The sequence below is a fragment of the Taeniopygia guttata genome, chromosome 12 (genome assembly GCF_048771995.1).
Source record: "Taeniopygia guttata chromosome 12, bTaeGut7.mat, whole genome shotgun sequence".
NCBI classification, from domain to species: Eukaryota; Metazoa; Chordata; class Aves; order Passeriformes; family Estrildidae; genus Taeniopygia; species Taeniopygia guttata.
The window spans coordinates 11,557,197-11,567,843 of record NC_133037.1 but is presented as its reverse complement, the minus strand read 5'-3'; the positions used below and the strand labels follow the sequence as shown (position 1 = coordinate 11,567,843).

The 10,647-nt window shown below is 54.2% G+C and overlaps 1 protein-coding gene across 1 annotated transcript; it reads right to left on the bottom strand.

Moving 5' to 3' along the window:
* Window positions 1-2,212: 2,212 nt before the first annotated feature.
* H1-10 (H1.10 linker histone) lies at window positions 2,213-3,235 on the bottom strand. Its single transcript, XM_030283304.4, has one exon. The coding sequence runs from the start codon at window positions 3,000-3,002 to the stop codon at window positions 2,355-2,357; it is 648 nt and encodes a 215-aa protein (XP_030139164.1). The 5' UTR covers window positions 3,003-3,235; the 3' UTR covers window positions 2,213-2,354.
* Between the last annotated feature and the right edge of the window lie 7,412 nt (window positions 3,236-10,647).

The following is a 10,647-nucleotide window of genomic DNA, read 5'->3' as shown; positions in this document are numbered from 1 at the left end:
GCCTCTGCCAGCTGTGTCCCTCAGCTCTGGCAGTTTGATGAGATGAGTCATTGGCTCTTGAATGTCCCCAGGGCTTGGGTTTGTCTCCAGAGCCTGGCCCTCATGGTTGGCAGCACCCAAGGGAGCTCACTCAGGGATACCCCAGCACCATGGCTCCTGGCAGGCTCAGCCTGTGAGGTAAGACAGCTCCAGCTGGACTGGCACAGTGTCACCCTGCTGCCTTCCCTGTGCTGGGCAGCTGGAGGGTCACTGCCTTCCTTCTGCTTTTACCTGCCCATAGGAGTGTGCCTGCTGCTCTGCCTGGAGACGTGGTTACAGTTTGCCATGTGGATGAGTGCCATGGAGAGCTGAGCCCTAAGATGGGGTTGGTTTAACCTCCCCCTCCTGAGGAGCAGGGCGGCCCCTGTGTCCCCTGTGTCCCAGCCCTTGGTGAGGGCATCCCCTCTGGCCTTCCCAAACCTGCAGCTATTGACTAAGGACACAACTGCAGGTCAGTGCCACAATGCAGCAGATCTGTCTCTCTTGGTGTGGGCCAGCAGGATCATGACTGCTTCTAAATACAGACCTGGAGGGAGGCTGCAGCCTCCTGTAGCAGACCAGTGCTGGTCTCTTCCAGGAGCATGGCTGGCTTTTCTTGCTGTATGTATAAAAAGGACTTTTCTTCTGGGAGTAAAACTCGGTTCCCTTCTCCCTGCTTGTTCTCAGGGGACAAAGGGATAAAGCAGGCCCACGCCTGCCCCCTGACTGGGGCCCTGGAGGGAAGGGGCTGTTCCTTTCCAGGAGTGCTGAAAGGCCCTGCCACCGCCTGGTGTGACAGTCCCTAGGCCCACTGGCTGCTGTCCCTACCACCTCCTCCTGCGGGACGCTGGATTTGGGGCAGATCCATGCTGTGTTCCCTAGGCACAGGGAGCATATTGATGCTCCAGCACAGCAGCTCACCGGGGCTGCAGCAGCTCTCGGGCAGTGCCTGAAGCTCTCCCTGACTGCTGGAGGCCGTGGGGCAGGGCCGGGCTGTGGGGCTGAGCTGGGCCGATGGCAGCGCGGCCAGAGGCGTACCCACAGCCGGCCTGGGAGGTTCCTGCACCTCCACCCGCTCTTGCCCTCCGTGCCTCGCTTCCCATCCCCGCTGCACGGGCTGGGCTGCCGTTCCTGTCCCCTCTCTCTCCTGCAGCCCCAGGGCAGGAGGGCGATGAGCCGGAGCTCATCCCTCGCCCTCCCGCAGCAGGCAGAACAAGATGGCCCAGATCCCTGTCGGGATTTACGCAACCTCGCCGGCTGCGCTATAAATAGAGAGCGCCGGGGGGGCTCCGGCCCTGCCCCCGCTGCCGCTGCTGCCGGCGGGACTCGGCCCGGGGCCGGGGACAGCCGCCCGGGCTGTGCCCTGCCAGCCGCCCGGTCCAACCCGGGGGCTGCAGGGGCCGGGGCTGCGTTTGTGTGCGGCGGTGCCCGCCGGGGCTGCCCCCGCCCCACCGCTCCAGGAGCTCCTCCCTCGCCTCGGCGGCCGGGGACCTCCTTCCTCTGCTCCCGGTCTGTGCGGAGCAGCGTGCGGGCTCTGGGCACCAGCGCCCGGCCCGACCCCGGGGAGCAGAAAAGCCCCCCCAGGACCAGCCCCCTTCCTGCCCGCTTCCCGACGCCTGCAGGGAGCACACGGGACAATCGTTTTGTACCAATTTATTTGAAACGACGATAAATGAAAAGGAAAAAAAAAAAAAAAAAGACCCCACTAAGCCAAACCCTCCCCAGCCCACCCACCCCAGACCCATAAAAAACACTGAAGGCCATTGCAGGTGCGGCCGGCGGCCGAGGGGCGGCCGCTCCCGCGGGCCCCGCCGTTGCCATGGCGGCGGTGCTGCCGCGGGCCGCCAGGGGGCGCCGTGGCGCCTCGGTGCGGCCGCGAGCGGGCACGGCGCGCGGCGGGAGGGGCGGGGCCAGGCGGGGCGCGCGCGGGCGGCGGGAGCGGGACCGGCCCACGTGGCGCGGGGGGGGCCCCGTGCAAAATGGCTGCTATGGAAACCGGGCGGGAAAAAGCGCCGTGAAGAACCGGGGGGACGCGGGAGGGGGTGGGGGCCGGGAACCGTCTACAGGCGGGGAGGGGCACGGCCGAAAACAAAAGGGCGCGATCGGGGAAAAGCCGCGGAACGGGATGGGGGGGAAGGGGTGGACAAAATAAGGCGGCAGAGAAGGTGAAGGGGGGCTGGGGCAGCCGCAGCCCCGCTCACCGCGCGCGGCGGCGGCTGCGGAGGCGAGTCGGCAACACAAAGACAAAGCGGGTCCCCTGGGGTCTGTCCTCAGAGCAGTCTGTGCCGCGGGGCTCTCAGTCCGGAGGGCGGCGGGAGGCTCCCAGCGCCTCGATCTCATGCCTTCCGGCTCTTGAGCGCCTTGGGCTTTGCCGACTTCTTCACCTTCTTGCCCCCGGGGGACGCGGCTCCCTTCTTGGTGGCCTTCTTGGCTTTGCCCTTGTCCTTCGCCGCCGCGCCGCCCTTCTTGTGCGATTTCTTTTCGGGCTTCTTGTTCTTGGCCGCCGGCTTCTCCGCCCGCCGGGTCGAGGAGACCGTCGCCTTCTTGAGGGACTTGTGGGCGCTGTTGCCCGCGCCCCCCTCCCCGCCGCCTTCCAGTTTCTTCCTGTTGAGCTTGAAGGAGCCGTTGGCACCGGTGCCCTTGACCTGGAGCAGCGTGTCGTTCTGCACCAGTGCCTTGATTGAGTACTTCAGGTAAGTCCTGCCGTTCTGCTGGTCGAACCACGCCACTTTCTTGGCCTCGTTATAGATCTTGGCCAGCGAGGAGCCATTGCGCTCGCCCAGCTTGCGGATCGTCTCCACCACTAGCTGGCTGTATTTACCCGGCTGGTTCTTCTTCTTGTTGTTCTTCCTTTTCTTCGATGGCGACAGCGAGGCGCCGCCGCCTCCTTTCGCCTTCTTAGCAGCCGCTTTCTTCTCCGGGGAGAGCGGCGCCTCCTCTGTCTCGGCCAGGGGCAGATCGGTTTCTTCGAGGTCTACCGACATGGTGCGGGGAGTGGCGGGCCGGGGGCGCGGGCGGGGGCAGCGGCGGGGCCCGGCGAGCGCACCGTACCTGCTCCACTCGGTGCGCGTTCTGCCGGGGCGGGCGCCGCCGCCGCCTTTTATATGGGCGCGGGGCGGACCACGCTGAGAACAACAACAGCCTGGTCGGCCGCCAGCCCCGGGCTGCGCTTCTCGGGGCTCTGCCGGGGCCCCCGCGCCCGCCCCGCGCCCCTCCGCACCGGGCCCGCCCCGCGCCCCTCCGCCCCGCGCCCCTCCGCACCGGGCCCGCCCCGCGCCCCTCCGCCCCGGGCCCGCCGCCGCCCGCGCTGCCCCCGCCGCCCGACGACCCCCGCCCAGATTTTGGGGGCGCGGCCGCGGCAGCGAGGAGGGGGGCGCCCGGCACGGCGGCGACTGAGGCCTCACCTCGGCCCCCCCGCCCGTCGCCGTCACCGGCCGCCCAAGAGGGGCCGCCGCGGGCGGGGGGAGGCGGCGGCGGCGCTGGCCCCGGGTTCTCCGGGGGGAACGAGCACAGGCGATGCCCTCCCGCGGCCGCCGGCAGCAGCGCAGAGATGCCCCGCCGCGGCCGGGGCCCCCCCCCCCACCGACCCTCACCCCCGTGGTCAACGGGGGAGCCCTGCGTGTCCGGGGTGACCCCCACTCCCCGCGGCCATCGCCCCTCGGCGGGGCCGCGGTAGGGCTGGGGAGGGGCCGGGAAGCCTCCCGAGGCCCCGTGGGTGTGGGGGGAGTGCGTGAATTGTGTCCGCCCCTGCAGCCTCTGCATGCCGTGCTAGCGGGGCGGGGGGCTCGAACCCCGCTGCGGCGCGGCTCTCTATGGGCTGGAGGGAAGGGGGAGGCAGCGATGCTCTGAACATCCCCCACCCTCCCCCATCCCCCATAATTCACTCTATCTCCCCAAATCCCCCCGGGGAAACGCGGCTTCGGGGGGAGGGGAGAAGGGAGCGCACGACGCCCCCCTGGCCGAGCCCCGGCGCTGGCCCAGCAGGGGCTCGTCTGCCCCCGCTCCTGCGAGTGGGATCCGTGGGACCCGTGTGTCCCCGCCGCGGGTGGGCCGGCTGTGTGACTGCGTGGGGGCACCCCGCCGCCGGCACAGGCACGGGGGCGTGCCCGGCTGTGCACACCCCCTACATATGCACACACACGGGCGCACACACGCACATACATGCACACACACGGGCACGCCGCACACACTGTCTCACCCCGCCCCCTGCCCACGCACGCCGAGCCCGCACAGCTCCGCCGCCTTCCCTTTCTCCTCCTCCTCCTCCTCCTCCTCCCCCTCTCCCCATCCCCCGACTCTCTCCGCCATTTCCCGGCCCTCAGCCCCGCCGCCGCAGGGACGAGCCCCGGCTGCCTGCCCGGCGGTCCGTGGGGTGCCGGGATCCTGCCCAGCCGCTGTGTGAGCCCATCCCCAGCCGCAGCGCGGTGCCCCGGCCCGGCCCTGCTCAAGCCCCGGAGCAGCGGGCTCTGCCCGTCAGCCCTGCCCGCCCCGCCGGGAGCGGCTCTGCCCGCCCTCCGCCGCCCGCGGGGCGCCGGGCACCGAGCGAGGCCCCGGGATCCCCACCGGGAGCGCCGAGCATCACCCCTGGGACACGGCACGGCTGTCACCGGGTTGGGGTTGGTTGTGTGTGACATGCAAACACACACCTGTACGCGTGTACATGTAACGCTGCGGCCGGACGGAAGCTTACAGCTAAGCCGGCCATAGAGTGTGGTTGGTATGTATGTTGTGTCTATTATAGATGTGTGATATCTAATAGTTGTTGTTTAATGTAATAACTACATGTAAATTTAAAATAAATGTAAGTGCATGCATACACATAAAGACACAGCTATGTATTTTAAACTATTGACATGAAGAAATGAACATTTAAGAACAATACATGTATATAGGTGGGTGGATGTGCGAGCAGGGCTGGGCAGTGAGTGCACGGACCTCACCCCGGCGGTGTGGCTGGGAGCAGCACAGGGCTCCAGCACCCAGCCCCAGCCCCAGAGAGCCAGAGCTGCCAGGGAGGGCTGCTCTCCCTCCCCTCCAAAGACAGGCTCGGGAATGGAACACACGTGTGGAAATACATGCAGGTATATTTATGTGACTAGAATGTGTGGGGGAGTCTGTGTGTGTGTGTGAGAGAGAGAGAAACACAGAGAATGGGAGAAAATAGCCCCAACACACACACACACACACACACACACACACACACACACACACACACACACACACACACACACACACACTTGTCTCCATACGAACACATGCACTTACATGGACACAGCGAGCCTTGTTCACACACATGGCTCTTATATCCATCCATCCATCCATCCATCCATCCATCCATCCATCCATCCATCCATCCATCCATCCATCCATCCAATCTACAGACACAGTGTGAGAGGTTCCCAGGCAGCTCTCTCCTGCTATAGATACACACATATTCGCATATATAGAAATGGGGGATGATTGTGAGCGTGCTGTTCAAACATTCTCACTATGCACACGTGGACATATATGCAGTTTATTAAATAATAATAATAATAAAAATAAAAAATACTGATATGGGGATAAGCTCTCACACTCTTTTCTCCTGCCCTCTCTGTGTGCACACAAGAACCTGCACACTATTCTCTCTCACTATATATGTCCATATATGCATAGAGAAATCATTACTTACACATATTGTTCTCTGTTCATATATATGCATATACTCAGCTGTTTTCACACATGACAGTCCTTTCTGTTCCTCTATAGATATGTATATATGTATATATACATACATACCCTTATATACACAGATGTTCACATATAATTCTAACAGAACATACAGAGTTAGAGGAGAGCTGTTCACACACATCATTTGCTCACTACATGAGTATACACATAAATATATATATATTATAATATATATAGATATATTATAATATATAAAATATATATAATATATTATATATATTTATAATATATATAAAATATTTTATTTAGGGAGAAAGCTGTAACATATATATGTACTTCTATATGTAGAGAGAGGCTGTTTTCTCACATAATTCTCTACATATTTAATATACATTATACATGTATAATTAGGGAGACAGCCACTTGCACACACATACAATTCTCTCTTGTTATATATAAGTAAATGCACCCATACACACAAAGATCCTCACACAGCCATAGTCTCTGTTCACGCATATCCTCTCTCTTGCCATATCTATATATTTAGACATATATAAATAACAAAATGAGTGAGAGCAATTCATGCACACGAACACAGTTTCCATGACTCTCTCTCTCTCTCTCTCTTTGCCACCCTCCATACATACTCTCTGGAATACATAAATATATGCATATCTATGTATATATGTTGATATATTCTCTCTCCATATGTACACACATGAGTAGAGACACTAAGAGCCATTCTCACACACAGTGCTCTCTTGCCTTATATATGAATATATAGATGCATATATATGTATATATACAGATTTCATGCGCAGTTCTCACTCTGTATTGTACTTAAAGAGCTGCTAACACACTTCTCTTCCTCTCTTCCTGCACACAGATATACATATTTATATACATGCATCTACACAGAGAGACAGTTGTTCTTTCATACAATTACACAATTTTCTTGCTACACACACATGCACACACTCCATGTACCTATACATATACACTTAGATGCTAGGAGGATGAAGTAGCAGGTATGGTATATGTAATATGTTGAACATAAAGTATTATAAATCATATATGACATAGACTATATATTTATAGATGTGCATACATACACACACACTGAGCTGTTCAGAGAACTGTTTTCACATACAACACTTTCTGATATATATTATATATATAATATATAATATATATATTATACATATACTCTATGTATATACACATGGTCTCACCCATGAAATGCTTTTTTTTGTAATAAATAAACCAATATGCATACATATATTTGTGTATATATATAAATGTCACACATAGAATTCTCTTTTTATATGCATATATATACTGTTATATATAAAGTACTGTTTGCACACTCGTGTACATATATAGAGCAAGAACAGTCAGATGTTCACAAATGAGTGTAATTCTCTCACTCCACTCATATACTTAGAACTGTGCTTAGAAAGGGATGAGAGCTCTTTGCATACAAGTTTGCCTGCAATATATATATTTATATATACACACACATAGGTACATGTGCATCTACAGAGAGAGAGTTGTTCTCACACACACACACTTTTCCTTTTCTATAAATATACACACACATATATGCATATATACCATATATGGAGGGCAGAGAGAGTGACCTGTTCATTCACCTCTCTCTGCAGGGATATAGATATGGATAAGTGTATTCACCAAGATTGTTTGCACTAACACAAAATCTCTTCTGCTATATATCCACATATACATATATAATTAGAGATATTCACACACACACTGTAGCCTTAAAAACACACAATGTCCTTTCTCTCCCTGCATGCACATATACATATTTGTGAAATTGTACATACACATACAGCTGCTCAGTCTTTCTCTTGCCACACACACATATGTGCATGTGTACAAGTACGAAGCACACATGCACTATTCACACACACAGAGCATTCCCCATGTCTCCAGCCACACACACTTTATTTAAACATTTATTTATAATATATGTAACTAGTTCTTACATATGTAACTGATTGTGTGTGTGTCTGTTTTCTACCATTCTTCCTATCTTTTCCTTTTTACGCCAAGAGGGAGAGAAAGACATACACATCCTTCCCCCTGTAAAAATTTATGTGGGGTATCTGTGTGTGTGTGTGAAGCTGTGGTCTCTCCCAGCCCCTCTTCTGCCCCCATATAAAATTTGGGATGCATATACAGTGTGTGTGTGCATGTATTGATCTGGACATATATTCTCTGTCTGCATGTGTATGTATATGGAGAATAAGCACGAGGGAGACAGTAATTTCCCCTCCCAGCTCACATGCTGGGTGGATATGGGAACATTTGTGTTCCCATATCCACCTCTACATCCAATTTATTTAGATATTTATTTATGTGTCTGTATTTCCTTTCATTTTCTTTCTCGGTCTCGCTCCCCCTCCTCTCTTTCTCCAAGAAATATAAAAATAACTAAACTACACTCATAGAGCTGCATGTAAACTACCCTTTTATATTAAAAAAAAAGAGAGAAATAAAGAAATAATATAGAACTATATAAAATATTTAAATATATATAAAATAGATGCAGAGAAGTGTATAAATAGTAAGAAAAATCTCTGTGTGTAGACAAAGAGAAAAAACCCACACCCATAAAAATACAAGCATATATGTATAAAATAAGTCAAAATATGTCTGAATGTGTGTGATCATCTCTGTCTCTCCATGTATGGGGGCAGTAACTAATACACTGACATACACACCTTTGTATATGTGCATATCCATGTAAATAATAATTAAATTTTCTTATGTAAATATATAAATAAAGTATATATGGGTGTAGCCATAATTTTCTGTGAAATAATTTTTTCTCTTTTGTCAGAATCTGTGGTATTGATGATTCCGAGATTGTAGAAAGTCTCTGTCTGTCAGCCCCGTTGCCAAAGAAGAAGCCATAATTCATCTGTGCTGGTTTCAAGGTTGTTTATTCTGTTTATCTCTAACATGTTCTGCTGCCCTGCCGCAGCTCTGTCCTGCAGGGCAGCGTGTGGGGCTCTGCCCTCAGTGGGATGTTACAAACATTAAATACCAGAAACTACCTGTGCTGGATTTACAATAACGTGCCAATATCTGTCACCTACGTTGGACAGTGTGTCCCCAGCCTAAACCAACAGAAAAACGCCAACACTACAGTGAAACATGGAGGGCATAAAGAAGGAGAAAAAGGACAAGGCACACCCAATTTCCTCCATCTTGTCCCCTCTGAACCCCTAATCTAGAAACCTAAAATTTTACTTTTGCACCCGTGCCACACTTAATTATTACTCATATCAAACACTCAGAGCTTGTAATTCATCCTGTAAGATTGAAAACTCTTTTCCATGGACAGAGATCACAGACAGTGTCTCTGGGGGCTCTGTACAGGGGGGTTCCTGACCCCTGCCAGGGTCCCAGACCTGCCAGGGCAGCCAGAGGGAAGCCCTGGATTCCCACAGTCTTTCTCCAAGTATATATGTATATATATGTATATATATGTATATGTATATGAAGAAAGAAATACTTTATGCTACGTGTGTATACACGGGTAAGGCTGCAGCCACGTGTGCCTCAAACAGGAACCTGTGACTGACTCGTGCTCTGTCTCAGCTTGGGAGATTTGCCTGTATAACACAGCAATTCACACACACACAGCTCCGTGCCTGGGCTTCTTTGTGCTCTCCTGCTTCCCCTGCTGCTTTGCTCTCTGGAAGATGTGTCCTGGTAAATAAACACATGCACACATTTCTGCTGGTGTAACTGTGAGTGTGTGAGCAGCAAACACACCCGTGTTTGCCTAAAGCCCTTTGGTGCACCTGCAGAGCCCCGAGCGTGTTTGTGTTTGGCTCCAGGTGCGCAGGGCCGGGGCTGGCACCGAGCCCAGCGGTGGCTGCGGGCACTGGGCTGGCAGAGGGCTCCCGCTGGGGCTCAGGCAAGCTGCAGGTCCGGCCCCAGAGCCCGGTGCCGCTGCCAAGGCACGCAGGAGAGTTCCCGTTCCCGGTTCCCGGCCCAGCCTTCGCAGCTCGGCGTCGCCGTGCCGCCTTCCACGTGCCGGCGCCGGCCTGGAATTCCTTTGGCACCAATGCCCCCACACAGCCCCTGCAGTGCAGATGTGGTTGCAGATGTGGTGGTGTGGTTCCCCAGCGCTCCTATCTGCACATCTCACAACACAGCTGCTGCCTCTGAGCCGTTCCAGCGCCGCTCTGCCTGCCCCACACCTGCCTGCTCTGCCCACCCCACCCTGCTGTGACCTCGCTCAGCTTCACCCACTTCAATTCTGAGCTGGCTGCAGCTTTTCCCTCCCCTCATCCAGCCAGGCTCCTTCTCTGGATCTCTTCCTCCTGCCCTGCCAGGACTTGGGCAAAGAGCAGAACCACACCTGAGCTCAGCTGCCTCCATGGACCAGCTGAAAGCCTCAGCCTCGAGCAGGGCCAGGTTTCCTCTGGGATTCGCCCAGCAACAAGTCACCCTTGCACCTGCTGTTGTTGCAGCAGCAACAGAGGTCATCACAAAAGTAAAAGCCATGAGACTCCAATGGTGCAGGGAGTGGTTTTAAGTGTGCGTGTTCCCTGCAGCAACAGTCGGTCCAGCTGGCTTCTCCAGTCCCAAGATTCTCCAGACCTGTGATGACAGTGATTCATGCACAACACCAGTCCCCATCTGTGACACCACCACCCCTGAGTGTAACAGCAGGGCACCGATTCCCATGCTGCTTGCCTCCTGTACGGGTTTTTGTACTCTTGTGTTATTCCCACCTGTAAAAACATTGATATGTAGGTTGCAAATGGAATCCTCCCCTCCCCTGAAGCATCCATAACATCCTGTGGCAAGGAGCCCCACAGCTGTCCTACCCCATCTGGAGCACTCTCTCTCTGCCTTGGGTTATTGCCAGTTTCTCTGACTGGAAAGACATTAAAACACAGGGTCACTTGAGGGCTC

Coding starts and splice junctions, on each gene's coding strand:
- H1-10 (XM_030283304.4), bottom strand. CDS start 3,002: ATGTCGGTAGACCTCGAAGAAACCGATCTGCCCCTGGCCGAGACAGAG.